A 19,347-nucleotide genomic window follows, 5' to 3' on the forward strand; every position below is an offset into this window, starting at 1 on the left:
ATAAAATTTCAAAACTCGTCACTGGTAATAAAAACCTCGCAAAGAAACTCGCTGAAAAAATCTCGCAGAACCCTTTTAACTCTTTCACGGAATCCTTGGGTTCCGCGGTACACCATTTGGGAGCTGCTATTTTAGAGCATTCGAAAATTCAAATAAAGTGAAAAATCATATTAGAAAGTGCTAAGTGTGTCACATGCATTCTTTATCTTTAATAAGAATCTCAATTGCTCTAAAGGGGTAGTGTCCGCCCCTTTTCGTTTATCAAGATCATCGGTTTTTGGAATAGAAATAATTATTAATCAACTCGTAAACACGAATCGTGATTTCCTTTCACCCTCGTGGTCAGGCAAGTTTTTAAAGGAAAAAATGTATCATACATTTAGGATAAAAATTTGCCATGATTAATGGGTAAAATTTCATTATTTAGCAGAAAGTTATTATGTTAAAGAAAAGTGATTACGAAAGATTGTTCGATATATCTTACAAGGTATTTATTACGAAGGCTTGAAACTATTCGCACGATATTATTTAAAAAAAAATATTACATGATATTGTATGTTTCCTAAATTGTATTTTACTATTTTGTACGTTTAAGAAGATAAATAAATATAAAATAGATTTTAAAATAACGAAATCAAAAAACTTTTACGTTTACAAACTTAAAAATTTAACTTTTGGAGTTTTTATTTTCTAGAATAATTTAACCGAATTCATTTTCAGTTTTGATTTTTTCATTTAGTAACCTATAGTTTAAAGTAGTAAATAAATATAAAAAATTGTTTTTACGTTTTAGAGGAATTGGTTTTATAATTGTATGTAAAACTTTTTAAATTCGCTTCATTAGTTAAGGGTTTTAGTATCAAGCAAAATCTGACAATCGCAAATCACTCCTAATGAGCCTTAAATTATAAAATGTTAGAATTTATTTTAATATTTCATAGAACTTTTTAAGACAAATTATATTTCATAACCGACGTTGAGCAGCCTACCCAATTCTGTATTTACGATTTATCAATGTTCCGTAGCTTTGTAATTTTGAATTCAACCCGGATGACAAGGGAACTCCTCAATAAAGCATTGGGACAAACTAGCCTTCGTGGATAGCTTTTTGATGGAACTTATCAACATTTGCGTTACATGGAGACTGAAACAGCGAAAAACTCCTACGGTAAATCCTTCGTCTAGGGCAGGGATGGCGAACCAATGGCACGCGTGCCACTTATGGCACGAGACGCAATATTTTGGGCACGCCACCGATCACAAAGTTCACTATGAAGCACATTAACAATTCAATTAAAATTCACAAAAAAAGAACAATTAATGCCAAAAAAGCAATTAATAACCATAAATTACAAGCGAACAATAAATAACTAGCATAAAAAATTAACAGTTCTGATTAAACTAACACTTTATAACCCTAATATATGTTATTTGTTATCTAATCTGTAACAACAGAAGTCACACTGATGTTACTTTAAGTTGAATTACGCGTATAACTGAGCATTGCAAAAAAAAAAAAAAAAAAAAAAAAAATTCGTAGTAAATAAAGAGTTTTGATTTGATAGTATTTAGTATTATTATTTACCCAATAATCACGAAGTCAAAACTATTTGTCGGCACGTCTATGACCTCATTAAAATATATTTTTGAAAAAATGGCACGTTGGTGCATGAAGGTTCGCCACCCCTGGTCTAGGGGATTCAAACCCATGATTCGTTTATCAGTCATGATATTTTATGTTTATCGATCAGTCATCGCTGGATTCGAACCCGGGTTACTTCATTGGGAGGTGAACGCTCTATCCCCTGAGCCTCCGTGGCTCTTTTAATACAAACTGTTAAGGATATAGTATCAAATCCGCCTGCTGGTTAGCCTCCCTTAACAAGCGAGGAAGACAGAAATTCTGCATTCTTGGCCCCGGGCCTAACTTAATCAAAGTCAGAATGTCAAGAATGATGATGCTAAGAGTCTAAATCTGTAGGGGAAAAAAGTATGTCTATTCTTAAGCTATTCTAGGACGTTTCTGTGCCAGATTTCGTAAATTAAATGAATTACTACATTTAACTATACGTGTCCTTCGAATCCATTAAGATTCGAATTTTTTCAATTTCGTATGCGGAAACCCGATGATTAGATTCAGAGACGATTCACAGAACTTGTGGCAGTTGGTTCACAACATCTTGAAAAGTCTAATAAAAAACTACAATAATAAAAAAAAACAACATTGTATCGATATAGAATATGATAACTTACGACGAAGGGACTTATAAGATGAAGGAAACTAGAATTCGATAAATACTTTCTTACAGTTATAGCCCCAGCTATTTTCCAATCCAACGGTCTTTAACGACCCGCTCTCCAGTTTGGCATTCTCTTAAATAAAAAAACTTGGTTCTTGGCTTTTTTTTCTTTTTCATTTTTCAGTTCAGGTAACAAAGTTTTAGAGAGATAAAATCTTGCATTGTAATTGGAACCAACTATAGCTTAGAGGAAAATCGCCAAAAAGAGAGATAGTCGTTAAAGATTGTTGGATTGTAAATTAGCGCCCCAGTAGCAGAATACTCCATCATGGCAGCAGGAGCTGCAGATTATTACAGCATCTGCAGATTATTTTCCATCTAATTTCATTTTTAAAAAGTAAACAAACAAATGGGATTGAAATTGCTCAAACTTTTTTTTAAAAAGATCTCTAAATTTACTGCTGAAATTAAAGTAGCTGAATTGAGAGAACACCACATAAAAAAAAAGTAAAGATTTTTTTTTCCTATGACTTGATTACAGGTTTAACTGTCGAGTGATTTATGCCCTTTTTCTTTAGTATTGTATACAATTCAACTTCAACGTAAACAATATAAAAGCTTTATGCTTAGTTTTTAAAGCAAGTTTTACTACATGTATGTAGTAAAACTTGATTGTAAGCTGACTTTTACAATAATAATCTTTCACTGTATATATATATATATATATATATATATATATATATATATATATATATATATATATATATATATATATATATATATATATATATATATATATATATATATATATATATATATATATATATATATATATATATATATATATATATATATATATATAGGGGCTTTGATGACTAAGCATCGGCTATTGACATCATGATACGATATTTTTTCTCTTTTTTTTAAAAATCTTTTCTAACAAAGTTTCTTGAGGCGATCCACCTATATTCTAGTTTAAAAAAGGAACAGAGTTTAACGCTTTATCAGTCTAAAATCTTCAGAAAGAATAATCACGTTATGACTCAATCCTTTCTTCAAGATTTATTTCATAGACTCAAAACGTATGAGACAGAGAAGAGGTAAACTAAGAGGAGGCAAATAAAGGTTTCGCTTTTAGTTTTTTTAATGGGAGTAAAAAAAAAAATTCTGAGGATGAATCATTTCTCAACAACTTGCATTTTTCAAGGTGTGTGATGGGACAGATGGACTTAACTAGAGCGATTTAAATGGTGACTTATCCTATGTGGGATGAAAAAAGCACACATCCCACATTTCTTTTCAAATCTTCAATTTATTGTTTTTGTCTCATAAGGTCGCTCAATTGTTTATTTATTTTTGAATAAATTGCGGAACATTCATTAAATTGTATTTCCATCAGACGTATTTAATCACTGGGAGACGGATTTGAAACTAATCATTATCATCCCTCAAATGATTTTTTTTCCCTTCTTCTTTTCTTTTTGCTAGTTGCGTTTTAAAAGTGACGTATTAATTTTTATTTTACATCAATTTAGGAAAAGTAAATTCATATTGGCGAACAATTGAATAAGTTTTACTTTTACCTTCAAAACGAAGAACAATACAAATGAATATGTTTCGTATAATAGTAATGATTACTCAATTGACTTTTTTTCTGCTTTATAATTACGTTCTTTGGTACCTATCTAACGTTTTCTTATTTATTTAATTCTTTGCCATCATTTTAGAATTAAAATTCACTCTTAGAGATAATTCATGACTCATTTTTTTTTCTAGAAGACCCACAATTTGTTAAATATTATGAAGATTACATCGTTTTAGATTTTTTTTTTCTTTTTAAAATAAAGGAATGGTTTTGAAAATTATTTTATATTGTTTATGAACTCAGTCTATATTTCCAACACTTCAGTTTTTGCAGAATTCAACAAAGCTACGAAATTAGAAAAAAAAGAATTAATAATTGCTTAAATTTTTTAACCCTTGAGATCGTATTAGTTTTATGGATGGAAATATATTTTTATTGGATGAATATGATATGCAGGAAAATAAAGAAAAACTATTTTCTTTTTAAGAAGTAAAAACATTATTACATCTAAACATAGTTTAAAAATTATATTTTGAACTTATGTTTACAGAGAATATCGCCTTCAATGAACATTATTGTTCAGTGCTAAAAGATATGTATGTTTTTTGTTGTTGTGGTGGCTGAGAGCAGACGCGCGATTGGAGCGGTAAAAAAGCTTTGACGACTGAGAGTATAAATACGATTGGAACGAGAAAAAAAAGCTTTGACGACTGAGAGTATAAATACGATTGGAACGGAAGAAAAAGTTTTGGTGACTGAGAGTATAAATACGATTGGAACGGTGAAAGAGCCTTGGTAGCTGAGCAGACAGACCAATGATAAGAACAGTAAAAAACCTGGCTAAGAGTAGATACACGATGGCAAAGAGATTAAAGTAAAATAGATGCATTTTCACCAAGAAGCTATTATTTTGCTTTGCTTTTATCATAAACTCCCCAAAACCTTATTTCTCTTTTCTTCTTCTTTTTTTTAATTTTACCTAAGAAATTTCTATGCGCTTTAAATTATTAATGTGCACTAGTTAAATTACTGTCCCACAACCTAATTTAGCTAATTAACTGCTTTATTGCCCCTCTAAAATAAATTCACTTTAATTGCATGTTACTTATTTTATTTTAAATTCCTTTACTGAAACTAGCAATTTCTTTTCAAATTCTGCAAGCACTTTTATTTTGATGAGATCAATAATTTTAACTAATTTTATGAATCGGTTGGAGCAAAATAATGATAAGTCACACTTTTTAATTGTTCAAGAGACGAATTTTTACGAATTTTTGGTCAATATTCCCATATTGGCCAAAAGGTGTTTCTGTGCATTGGGCTGTTAGTAAGAGGAAATATCGGTATCTTGTTAAGAACACCTAACTAAAAACAATATTAAGGAAAAGTTTGCTGTAAAGGACAAATTTTTTGAAAAATGGCGGCTTTCGATGCCACACCCCAAGCCTTTTAATTGTATAAAAAGGTTTTTTTCAATTTAAAAAAAAAATTCACTTCCTAAATTGCAAAATTTAAACATGATTTTCCCTTAATCGTCATATGATAAAGAAAAACGGTGAAAAGAGAAAAGAAGAAACCGAATTTTATTTTTGATTCACGCAAAAGAAAAATATCTTCTAACATTTCTACATGCACATCCAATCGATTTTTTTTCCATAAAAAGCAATTTCGACTTTGACCCTACTGACACAGTATCGATTAATCGATCAAACGCAATCATTCGAACACGTAGAAATTGCCAAACCACATCTACCTGTACTATCACAAATATAACTAGGAAGTCCTCATTTCCGTAACCCTTTAAGTAATTTCGGAGGAAATGTACCCCAGCCGAGTGACACAAATAAGTCCTTGACGGAGAATGAAACGACAAATAAACAGTCACTACCGTATCCCTTGACAACGCAAGTAAATAAAAAGGTAAATAGACAAAGAATAAAAAAACTAAAACGGTACACTATGATTCTCATAACCTTGGCATGTTTTTTTAGTAATTTTGTCCACGCTTAGCATTTATGAACGTGTTCGAAAAAAACTCGAGGGTTACTAACAGCGAAAAATGGGGTCAAAAGGCGAAGAATTGAACACCGCCGGGTGAAATTGTTCTATTACTACCTCTTTTCTTTTTTTTTTTTTTTTAAGAATTTGAAAAGCGGCGATGATTTCTTAAGATTTTTATTTTCTTTCAAGAATTAACCTATATTTTTAGAAGGACAATGCAAGCATGAATGCAAATTTGTTTTTAATTTGTCAGTTTTAGAGAATAAGCGTTTTACATGTCTGATTATCCTTTTGTTAAATTGAAGATTCAACTATTTAAAAAAATCTATTAAATGAGAAAGAATAAGTTTGTCATTGGCGTATGAGTGAATCTATATAATCATTGGAATAAGTAATTAATAAATTAAGCAATGTTCTAGATTAATTTTAGTTTTGCAAACGTGAAAGTGTTAAAGGTATTTCAAATTCCAATTTTGCAAGCTCTCACGGTAATAAAAAAATAATTTTATTTAATTTAGGTAAAAATAATTTACGCTTATTTAGGAAGAAGCATTCAAGAACAACAGAAATTCGAATCGCGATCCTTTGAACAATCTCTATAAATTTTTATGTCGTATAATATATTAAAAATCCAAATCGTAACACTTTCCATAACTATTTTTTATAACGAATCAATAAAAAGTCAGGGTTCTTCATTTAATTAATGAAAAGCTATGCTATAAAAAAAAACTGAAACCACATTAATAACTTAAAAGCTTATAGTGAAAGAAGGTTATAATTGACTTGACTTTCCAATCAATTTAGGAACACTATCTTTAGAAAATTCATATAACTACTACAGAAAGCTGTCTACAAATATATTTTCTCATTAAAAATCGTCTGATTTAATGACCTGCCAGAACAAAAGTTCTATAACCAACAAGTCAAGAACAAATTTTTAAACTCAAAATGTCGCGTATATATTTTTTTCTTTCTTTGTGATTGTTTATTACAACCCTTCACTAAGATCTTTAATTTAAACTTTTAAATTTTTAATGAAATTAGATAAAAAATTAAAAGTTATCAAGAAAAAACTTTATTTTGAGATACGTTCTTTCAAAGTTTAGGAAGGTCTGTATTCAATCCATACAAGAAAGGGAATAAAAAGAAGGGGGGGGGGAGGGTATTCTCTCATTTATAAGAGTTTAAGCCGGTATTGTTCTTAAAATGTACCTCATATAGGCACAGAAAAGAAAGAATAAAACGAGGTTAATCTATAAAATTAAAATAAAGTAATTACATTAAAAAATAATAAATTCCAAAAAAATTTTATATATAAAAAAAGAAAAAACATTTATCGGATTTTGTATATTAAATAAAAAATAAAAAAACAAAAAAATTTATTGAAAGTTTTGTGAAGGTTAAACTTTTGAAGGTGTAAAATCACTCGATGAATAAAGGTCTCGCTGTGTTAGATTGGGAAAAAATAGCATTTTAAAACTTTCATTTTTTGAAATAGGAGTCAAGCCCTCCGCTCTTTGACCCCGGAAATGATTACACAGCACATTTCCCAATCAATTCTCTCCTTTTTTTCGCTCTAGTCTTAAATAAAACTTTCATACATTATTTTAAATTTGTTAATGGCAATAGCTCTCGCTAGCTCCAGGAACGCTGTTCTTTTCAAAACATTTCGTGAACTTGCTCATTTCACCTCTAGTCCCGCAGTAAAATAAAATATAGATAGTTTGGCAAAAAAAAATATAAAAAATAAAAATAAAAAAAAAAATAAAAATTCAAGATTGGAGTGGGTTAATATTCGTTTTTTAAAAAACACAAATTCCAAAACAAATAGGATATTTCTAGAAATGATGCGTGTTACTCATTTTTAGACAAACGTGACTGCAAAAGAAATTATAATTCTGATACTTTTTTTTTCTAAATTATACTATGCAGCAAAAAGAAAAGATCTAAAACTTTCATTTAAAATAACTCAAACCTTCTTTCTACATCTTCTTACTGATCAATAAACATACGAGTACATAAAAAATCCATGTACAGTGAGCAAAAGAAAAAAAAAAAGCATTTAAATTATCTTGAAGAATTCTTGATCTAATGATTGGATTTTCATGTACTGGGACTCCATCTTAATGGTTCGAGAGGAGAACCACAACTATGCTGATTGGTGTAGACGATATTTAAAATTGCGAAATCAGACACAGAAACTTACTTTCTCTGAATAAATATGGACTTTTTCCGATGGATTAGATTATGATTCCTATCCCCCAAAATATAGGAGGATGTAGCAATCTGGAAAGTCAGGAGAGCGGTTGAAAATTTGGATCTCTAAATTTTACTTTTTGCGTATTTAGCTAAATCTCGAGAACTTTTTAAGCGAATTGAAAAATGTTTGCATCCAATTATAAAATTCGCTTATTCGAAGATAATTTCATGCAAAAAATAATTTATAATAATTATTTATTATTTTATTTAATAATTGTCTAAAAAATTTGAATTCTAAGGTATTTACATTTTTACATCATTTTAAAGAATGTTAATTTATATAGCAAAATACAAAATTAAACTGAAATCGGTCTAATAGTTCCTCAGAAATCGAATTTTAAAAAAATTATCTATTTTAACAGTAAGTTTGTAATGTATCATGTACAGTACAGTACCATAATGTATTCAAGTACAGTAAGTACATAAGTTCCTCTTTAAGTAATACATCTGCAGAGCGATTTAGCGTACACGGGGCTCTAGGTCATTCAAAATTTTGGGGCCCTTAGATTAAATTTTTTTTCTCGTATATTTTTTATTTATTCAAATATAAAAGTATTTATATATCTTTTCATTTAAAAAATTAAAATAAATAATAATAAATTGAATTTTAATAAATAATAAATAAATATGATTAACATTATATAAAAAAAAAATTATCGTATTTTATTAATATATATTTGAAATTGATTTTTTTTTTAAAAAAATCATTATTTTTCTTTATTTTTTAAAATTTATTTTCAAAAAATCCATTTTAGGGGGGGCCCTAATCATTGGGGGCCCCAGGCCGTGGCCTAGTCTGGCCTGATGGGTAATCCGCCACTGTACATATGTTCAATATTCAGATGTATTAGAAAAACTAATCAACATCAATAATAAAAATTATTAATTACAATTAAAAATAATAAAAATAATATTAATTGGTTTCAAAAAAACTTATTTTACTTTACAATAAAAAAAATTATGGAAATTTTTGGAAATCAGGCATATTTTTTTTCCTTTTATCATTTACCTTAAAGAGCAATGAGACGCAATGAAGAGAATTTGTTTTATATGTTTATAGTTTTTAATTTTTATATCTCATGGTAATGTTAAGTAATGCATTTCTCATTTAATCATTAATGATTAAACGTATTCATAAAACAATAAATGGAGCAGGAAAAAGAATTATAGACAGATTTTAGATTAATTGAAAATGATTTATAAAATTTTAGTAAATGAAATCTGTGAGCAAAAAGCTAAAGTTAGTTTTTTAAAACATGTTTATTTAAAAAAAATAAAAATAAAATGAAACCCTCGTAATATGTGCACTTCCTGTTTTTTTTTAAAAAGAAAATTAAATAAAAAAAAATATTAATTATCTCTAATGTATGTAATTAATATTCCTCTAAAAATATAATTATTATTTTTCTACGAAAAAATATTCTCATAATGTTAAAATAAAAGAAATTAAAAATTGTATTAATTTACTGTTATGTGCATAAAAAATATTTGAATTTTATTTAAATGTATTTTATACCCATCTCTGAATTTATTTCAATATACATATATAAATACATTTCTAATATTAAATTATTAAAAAAAAATTAAATATTGAATATAACTTCATATTATATAATCAAGATTTGTATGTGCCGAAATAGCTCAGTTGGGAGAGCGTTAGACTGAAGATCTAAAGGTCCCTGGTTCGATCCCGGGTTTCGGCATCGGTAGCACTTTTTTTTATAATGGAAGAAATAAGCTTTTATTTATTTTTTTAAAGATATATCTCATTTAAACTAAATTTTCTGTATGTAACGTTTGTGTCAAAATATTATCACAATTCATATTAAATGAAACAATAGAACAAACATAGGCATTTTTGATTAAGTAAATCTTTGGCATTTTCGTTTGGAAGAACACATAAGAAATAATAAGAAAAAATTCTCAATCAAATAGTTTGTGTTTCACTTTAAATAGCCCGGGTATTATGTACGCTGTTATTTAATGGAAAAATAGAATTTAATAAAAATATATAAACCTTATTAAATGCTTACAAAAGGAATTTTTTGAAAAAAAAATTATTAATTGAAAACGTTACAATAAAAATTCAGTTCAAACTTTAGACATCTATTGAAAGCAAAACACAGTAATGAATTCCATGAGTAATTTTTTTTCTTCTTTCTTTTTGGAAACAATCGTGTTGTTCTTTCCTCAAATCTGAAAAATCCTAAAATTATGATAATGCTGCCATCTCTTGTACTGCATTGTAGCAATTGAATATTATCAAAAAATCAATACAATGTATCCTAAAATATAATTCTTATACTTTGAAAAAGGTAAAAATTTCACGAAAAAATTAACTGTTTTGAAGCACTGCAGCACTTTTGCTGTAAAATTCTAATTTTTATTACTTAAAAATAATTTTACAGTTAGTTTAAATTACATTTATGGTAAAGCTTTGGTTTTATTTTACGATTTATATTCTAGTGGCGTCATCTGTTAACATCAGACAGAACAACAACAATTCTAAAGTGGTTTGTCTTACAAGGGAAAATGTAAATTTCCAGTATTACAATTAAAAAGTGTTTTATTTTTAAAAGTTAAGTGATATTAGCGCAAGAAGAATGAGAAAAAACTTGCAATTGTGGAGTGGTGTTTAATTATTTCAATCACCTTCTTTGTTTCTTTCAGTTTCATCGGGCTAAAGACTAAAAGTTTTATTAATAATTTTAAAAATAGTTAGGAGATTAAAAATACAGACGTATGCGTTATTGCAATAAGAAGTTAAGAAGGATTATATATATTTCTTTTTTGAAAGGAAAAAGCTTTTTTTTTTTAATTTTTACTTCTAATCTTCGCAAGACGTGAAAAAAATAATATTAATAATAATAAATAAAAAAAAGATTCTTAGGCAAAATTATTTAGGTAAGCAAGAAAAATAACGTATAAAGTTTTTTACTGCTTGGAAATGTCAATTACAAAAAATCAGGAAATCTGTAAAAAACAGAGATGCCTAGAAGAATTTAGCTTTTCTCAAAAAATTCATTCGATTTACAATTTATTTTAATATAAAATCAAAATGTGAACTCAATAAATATGAACTCAATTTATTTAATTTTTTTTTCGATAAATAGAAGAATATTAAAAGTATATTTCAGAGAACATTTAGATATTTATATGTTTTTATTATTTTTTAATAATATTAAAATACGTTCAACAGTATGATCGAAAGCGTGTGCAGTTTTTGGCAACATTTCTTCATTTTATTTTAAAATTTCAATTCTCAAAGATTTTGAGCTCAAATGTAACAATTATAAGATTGATTTAATTTATTTTAAAATTTTTACTAATAATTTTAATTGATTAGGTTAAAGAAAATTAACTCGTAGGCGAAATATAGTTTTGATTTTAAAGAATAAATTGCTTATATAAAATTCTTCCATACAGTCTAATTCATCAATCATGGACCTATCACCCTTCGAAAGTTTTGATCCTGAGATTTCAAAATTTGTTAACGACTCGAAACATAATATTTTTCAGTTCAGTTGCAGTGCAAAAAAATTCTATTTCTCCACACTGTGTTAAGAGAGTGTTAAATTCGAAATACTTTCCCAGCATAATTAAGTAAAATAATACACTTTAAAATACAGAAGAATACTTACTAAATTGCTAAATACAACGATTAAATAATTGTATATGAAACACAAGATTATAGTTATTACATTTTGATAAATATTTAACTCAACGACAGAAATTGTTCGTTAATTTTTTTTCCTCATTTATTTTATTAAAGAATCCTGTTCCTTTTCTTCTTCTTTTTTTTCTTTTTTTCCCGGTTTCTCGAAATTATCGCAGCTGAGGGAATCTTAAGCAATGTCTACGCAGTTAGTTGATGCAGTATCCTAATTGTATCAAAATAATGACCAAACACACACGATTCAAAGCTGATTGATCTCCAGATCGCACGCCAATCAAATAATCAAGAAGTAAAATCTGTCAGGGTTCTCGAAGTTTATACAATCAACAAACAGTCTTTAATAACAATAACCAAGCTAAGTTCTGTTCTCAAATCAGTTCAGGTTATGAGGTTCAAAGCACATCAACTTTTCGTTCATCCAATTGATACATGAGGTTTTTTTTGAGACGTAAACTGTATCAGTAACATAGCATATGAAATCATAACACTTGTTGCCGTCAGAATCAATCCTCTTCTTAAGCTAAACATCTTCCAAGCAGTGAAAGCTGGTGGACAATTTCCTATGCCTTGCAACAAAAGAGATAGCTTTTGGAAATCTTTAGTATTGTCCACGCGTAGACTTTTTAAGTTGTTGACAATATTTCCAATCTCATTTGTGACTGCTGAACTCATTAAAGTTATAATCAGAAATATACTGATGTTTTTAAGGGAAACCAGGGCTTCCATCGACACAGAAATAGGGTGAGTCAAAATTCCTCCTCCTCCAATTATCTGAGTCACAACACAAAGCTGATTGGTCATCAGGCCTCCATAGATGAAAAAAGTGCAAGCTGACACTAAGTTTTCAATCTCAAATAGCACTTTTATCGTTTTGTTATATAGAACAACATATGTCTCAATGTCTGCTTGGTGTCTTCGTTGATCTTCAATTATCTGTTTGCTCAATTTTTTGATGGATCTTTTGAAGGTTAAGTATATGGAGCACAAAAATATGCACATAGCGATCGGAGTATAGTGATGATAAAATATAGACACCAATGCCAAAATTACAGGGATCTGGGTAAAAAGAGATCCATTGTCTTGAAAACCAAACAAAAATGTTTTCAAGTATTTATCCTTAACCCCAGCTACTCTCAAATGCTCCATTGATATGTAATACAGTATAATAGCAACCAAAAGACATAAACCACAAAGTAAGAACAAAATGTTCTTTATGGGTTTGTACTTTTCACTGGTGACGCAATAATGGTACTCTTCCATTAATTGAAAAACTGGGTACAGTTTGTGTCGATTCAAGTAAATGGTAAATCGTATAATTCCAAGAAGGATATTAAAAAAACTTAGAGTGAAACTTGCCTGTAGAGCACGAGTTAGTTTCACAGCTGCCAGCGTACTGACGAGAATTATATACAGCCAGATGACGTGAATGATATATTCAATAATTTTGATAAAGTAGTGCCAACAGGGTGGATTATTTTTGTTGACTGGTGTGGCTGATGTGAATATTCCCAATAGTATAAGCAGATGAACACTTGGAGACAAATCTTTCGATACTTCGTCTTTATTTTTCATTTCATTCTTTTGTTTATGCTGTAATGTGATAATAAATGGCTGAAATTTACCGTGAGAGTTCTTCACATTTTCGAGATTATTATCACCCATTTAACGAAACTTATTGTAAGTATCTGTAAAATTTAACAGCCGGACGTGGAATAAAAATATTTAAGTTAAAGCCTTCTTGGGATGGTTAGTTATTCAAATAAAATATTTTGAAATCATAAAACTCAGAAGTAACCGAACTACAAGTTCATTCTATGGAATTTAACAAGTTCTCTAGATTATTATTACCTACTTAAGCTTTATAAAAGTCTTTATATTTTACAACTTAGTCTTTGATGAAAAAAATTTCAGTTAAACTGGTGGTTGTATGGAATATTATTCCAATAAATATTTTCAAATCTATTAAATCAGAAGTAAGAGTTCAATAGTTCATTTCACAGAATTCAAGCTAACATGGATATGTCTGCCCATTAGCGTACAAGAATTAACTAGTTCTATCGTTCTTAAAGGAATAGATGAAAATGAATTAGGTAAGAATAAATTGTCAACCTGTACATTTATTCACCGTTTTGTAAATGAATAGACAAAAAAATGAGTACAACAAAATTAATTTGATAATGGATGTAAACAATACGTTCTCTGAATCAACCATCTTTAATGGTATAACAATAACGCCCTGTCGTAGTTGTCATCTGCAAACTAAAAAGCAATTTTGGATCGGAAATTGATATCTTAGAGCATTAAGGGTAAATGTAATATATAAAAGATTGGTTGACTTAGCTGCTTTTGATCTTTAAAAATAAATTAAGGCTAATTAATAGTTATAATAAAGACAACTAAGGATTTAAAAGTAATGTTTATGCATTTTGAAGATGTAGTCAATTTATATTTGTACTTGAATTTTTAATAGAAATTAAGACACAAATGCATAGAAAACTTTGAAACAAAGATGCTTTAGATTAAAAAAAAAAAAAAAACAGCTTTCGAAAAATTTATGCATTGAATATTAAGATAATTATTCTTAAGGCAATCGATATGTTTTCAATAATTTATGTGTATGTTTTGACTCACGAGTTTTACAAAAAATTAAATCAATCTGATGTAATAAAAATTTAAATTTTGTACCATTTAATCAGTATTGATTATTTTTAATTTACTCAAGAAGTATTTAACTTTATTCAGTTTCCTCAACCAAATATATTTTCATCTTAAATATTTTATTTTGTTTGTTTGTTAGTTTTACTTTCTCATTCCTTTCTTTTATGTTAAATATGCCTTTTCGCATAACACCTACTCCATATTAGATAGGATTGTGTTGACAATTCGATTTACTGAAAATTTTATTAACATCCATATCAATATTGTGATTTTCGTTGCATAGGGACCATTCAAGTATTACGTTGGCATATTTTTGGCAATTTTGGGATCCACCAACCCCTCATTAGCAAAAATAAATAAATCACAAACCCCTTCTATGCTTACTTAAGGAAAGGTGCCACCCCTCCTCGTGGCACCTCCTCCCACTTTAATTTTGACTTTTACTGTGGTTTTTAAGTTTTGAGTTTTAATATAAATAAAAAAAAGCTACTTTGCAACAAACAAAGTTTACGTTTGGATTCATTTAATAAAATTTTCAATCGAATATTCTCTGGGAATCTTGTTTTTTCTTTTCTTTTCTTTTCTTTTTTTTTTTTTTTTTTTGTTCAAAACTTGTTAAACTCTGAAATTCCTTGAAAAAAATAATTTTTTTTCTCAAACTTTTCTTTCTCCGAATTCAACTTTATTCCATTTTTGAAATTTTTCTATTAATGTACGTTACTTTTTGTAACGGTTTTTATTTTCTTTTTCAATAAAATTTTGAAAATATGGTGATTTTAATGTACGTAAGCATCACTCATACCCCTTCACCCCTTTGTCAGCAAAAATACGCGAATCATTAGGCAAGACAGTCCGAATTCCCATAAATTATCATCGACAAGGTCTTTTTAGTGATTCTCAACTAGTTAATTTATCGGCAGTATTTGAACTTATTGAACAATGTTGCTAAAGCTTAGAATTTATCACATTTTGAATTTTAGACACTATGTTTTGCACTAAAGGTTTCAAAGAGTTGTTACTTTTTATCCATAAAATTTAATTTTTGAATCTCTCTTGGAATAAAAATTTCTGCAAATGTCCCTGAACAATTTGTGCCATAATTCTAGTACCAATAAACGCCCTCTTAGGAATTTTTATTATTCAAAATATTCTTGGAAAAATGTGAATCAATTTCATTGCAGAATTTTCTTTTTTATTCTATAGATAAAATAAATATATTTTTATTCTTAAAATTGCGCCCTCCCCAAAGGAAATTGTTTTTAGCTTTTCTTATTAATTTATTAATTCAAGATCACAATTTTTTTTTAAATTATTTTTTATTTTGGACAAATGTATTTACACATTACAAGATTTTATTTTTTTTACCTAATTCAGCTAACCACTTTTAAATCGACAGTACCAGAAATAATAATTGCACATGAATAATAATTGTAAAACTCCGAAAATTCGCGTTTCGCCCTATTAGCAGATGCTCTCAATATGAAAATTGTATATGTTAAGTCCTTTTAATGCGAATTGGAAATTAAAAATTTTGCAATTCTAATAATTCAGTTAATTTTTGAATTTCTTAAAAATATCTTAAATCTTCTGACCTACATTTTGAATGCGAAACAAAAATATTGCTTTTGAAAGATTACTTCCTAAGTCAATTTCTTCATGGAACAATCCAAACACAGGAAAAATGATTTTGTAATTTCCTGTAAATATGTAATATCCTAATTATTTGACAGTAGGTCTTCGGTGTTACCTCAAGATTTCCGTTTCGAATATGTTGACGTATATAAGCAATTTAATCCAGAGATAAAATTAAACTCAAATATTTTCGTGGGAATATTTTACTGAAGTGGTAAGAATAAAATTGATCTACTTTAATTTATTGTTCAGTTCTGTTTATTTCAGCCAAAAAGCCGTCAAATTAATTGATATTTAAGTTATGCAGTTTAACTAATTTATTAAACATTATAATTTTTCAAAATTGTTATTTCATTTTGTAATTATCATTCTTCAATATCAATTGATTTTAACATTTAAACTTTAAGTTACAAAATTTGAACTCTTGAGTTCAGTTATTTGAATATTCCTGAGATATGAAAATTCGCAAAACTTTTATATTTCAAATTTTATTTCTCAGTAACTGATTAACCGATTTCGTTCCAAATTCAGAATTCGTCAATTAAAACTATTTTGTTTAAGATGATGTTGTAAAGATTTTTCATATTTTCCCCGAATTTCTTTCAATATTCAAATAATCATCTTCAGAGAATTTTAAATGAGCTCATGGGACGATAAATTAGTTACCACCACAAGGTTTTGCTAATACGTCGCATTTAATTTGAGCCACTAGGTAAAGATGTAATTACACAAATCCACCAGATTATGAAATGCTGATTTCAGCTCTTTCTGTGCAGTTACAACCTGGCCCACAAATTTTCTATGGGCTTAAGTCAGGTGATTTTGCAAGCCAATCAAGGAGTAATTGGGTGTGTGAGTGCTCACAAAACCAGACACATATTCTTCTATACCAATGAACTTTGATCATATTATCTTCAATGTAGGTAATAATCAAATATACTCATCAAGAAGATGTAGACTGAAAGGCAACAGTTGATCTTAATGTTAAGATGAACATGTTGGCTCATGTAAGTTCGGGGTCAATCAAAGAGCGGGCTCACTCCATGATAAAAAATTAAAAAAAACTTCCCGAACTATCACAGACTAACCAACAATGGCTTGAACCTTATTTTATGATTTTTTTTTGTGGCACGCTAATTTTTGTCCCGTGAGCATATGTTTCTACTTTTTCAAAATAATATATTTTCCATTCTAATATATTAGAATTTATATTCTAACATGATATATTATATTACTATATTCTATTATAATATATTTTCTGATTATATGTATTCTAAATTAAGAATCAGTTATAAAACGTTAAGAGAGTTTGAAAAAAAAAGTTATTCATTATAAAACAAAATAGCAAATACCGGCAATATTTTTAAACGACGTTCAAAAAATACTGTTTTAAATATCTTTGAACAGATTATTTTAAAACTTTTACTTAATTATTATATTTACTTTTTATTCCTAAATATTTGTTTAAACTACGTGTTTTTACAGGAGATCTATCGGAAGGATTCTGAGGTTTTTGTTTCAGCATGCGGAACAAAGTAGCAACCCTACTTCTTTTAACTGCAGTGATACTTGGTTGCTTTGATTCAGGAAAAGGCTCCTCGAACTCAAATCGGAACTTGCTCGAGGATTATGGATCTGGAGACGTCGGTAAGTAGAATCACGAATACATTTGCTTAAAACTCACAAATGTATGAAGAAAGCATTGGTTAGAGAACCGATTTAGACACTTTGCTCCCTTTTTTTCGGTGGGGAATTTTGTGAAAATGTAAACCTAATATATTTTTAATTCAATCCCTCGTTGGCCTTTATTTATAATATTGTTTGTTCTTGAGAAGGACTAGACTTAAGAACAACTTTCATTGTAAAATATTTCAATGTATCACCATTTATATTTTTTTCTGTCTTTTAAAGTCGTTGAATAATACATAAAATAAAGTAGCAATGACAATTGGCAATCTAAATGGGCTACAGGTGGCGTAGAGCAGAATTCTCTACCTATGGCAACACTTCGCATACTTTTATCATTAGCGGATGGAGAGTCATAATACGTTAGTTTCTGTCGTGATTTTCAAATAGATTAAAATCTTTTAAGTTAGGAAACAATATGTTACAGAAAACTACATTAAACGTAGTTCGAAAAGAAAGCGTCGTGGAAATTTTGAGAAATATTTTTAGCAATTAAACACGAAAAATATTAAGAAAAGGAAAAATATCTTAGTACATTCCTTTACAGCTGAGAAAAGGAGAGGGTAGAAGAAGGGGCAGAGCCAAAGGCATGGAATCGGCCTTCTCCCCAGATGGCGTATTCGAGCTTCGTAATAGCCTGCAATAAGTGGTAACCCCCAGAACAACTTTTAACTTTAATCCGATTTTTACGTGCAGAAAGCTGGTAGTTTATAGTTTGAAGAGCTCAATTAAGATAGATTAAATAACTAGTACAGACTAAAAAATAAGTTACAAAAACATAATCTTTCTCCATTGATCAGCTTACCGTTTTTCCATTCTCAAGATTTGAAAGATGTAATTAGTATTATTACTTTTTAAAGTTTTCGAATGTCTTTTCATAATTTCTTCTGCCCATGCCAAATTATATCTGTATTTTTATTCATTTTTCTTTCTTTTTACGTTGAAAACATTATAATTTGGTTATTTACTGAACAAAAGAATGGCTGAACAAAGATTCTTCGGCTGAAAGTCAGCGTCAACTGAGCGTCAGCCCCTGAGTGAATATTCACTGTTATTGAAATTTTTAATGATAGAATTTGTAGTTCATATGTTGGTCATCAGATGGATGCACTTTAAATTATTTGTCTGCTGTGGGTTTAAAGAATAAGTTTATAGTTTTTTTTCTTTTTTTTTTGTATTTTTTCCAACTATATATGTTTTGAAACTATAAATGTTCTGCTCTGAAACTATAGCAAATTCTTTGTAGTATCCATTTATATGATTGAAAATATTCATAATTTTGCATAATATTCATAGTTAAAACTTTTAACGCCCTGAAGTAAAAATAGCTTATGTAAAATAATTGTAAATAAATTATGATATGTGCACAGTATTATATCAAAATAATAGTACTCTTTTCCCACACTAAATAAAATTAAATTTTTTAAAATAAAATTTATTAAATTATCTCTTAAAATCAAGTACAAAAGTATACATAATTAAATATGTTTAGTTCTTATTTACTTATAGGAAATGTCGGTTTGATTTAAAAGCTAATAATATTTGTAAACAAATGTCGTAAATAAATTTGTTTCTGAATTGTAACACACAAGTTAGTAAATAATTTATAA

At 28.3% G+C, this 19,347-nt stretch overlaps 1 protein-coding gene and 1 non-coding gene across 3 annotated transcripts in view; both read left to right on the forward strand.

The window, feature by feature from the left end:
* The window catches only part of LOC107441065 (uncharacterized), a 45,808-nt gene that overhangs the window by 22,561 nt on the left and 3,900 nt on the right, over positions 1-19,347 (forward strand). The window contains exons 1-2 of one of the 2 annotated variants that reach the window (XM_016054206.3): positions 16,179-16,265; positions 17,537-17,698. In XM_016054206.3, coding sequence (XP_015909692.1) covers positions 17,575-17,698 — 124 coding nt within the window. In that variant the 5' untranslated portion in view covers positions 16,179-16,265; positions 17,537-17,574. Of the gene's footprint in view, positions 1-16,178; positions 16,266-17,536; positions 17,699-19,347 lie in introns of those variants that run through there. The other variant, XM_087159806.1, reaches the window with a different exon arrangement.
* On the forward strand, positions 9,716-9,788 carry TRNAF-GAA (transfer RNA phenylalanine (anticodon GAA)). Its single transcript has one exon. It is a non-coding gene; the product is annotated as a tRNA-Phe (tRNA).

The sequence above is a fragment of the Parasteatoda tepidariorum genome, chromosome 3 (assembly GCF_982258835.1).
Source record: "Parasteatoda tepidariorum strain Cologne lab strain chromosome 3, Ptep-v5.0, whole genome shotgun sequence".
NCBI lineage: Eukaryota > Metazoa > Arthropoda > Arachnida > Araneae > Theridiidae > Parasteatoda > Parasteatoda tepidariorum.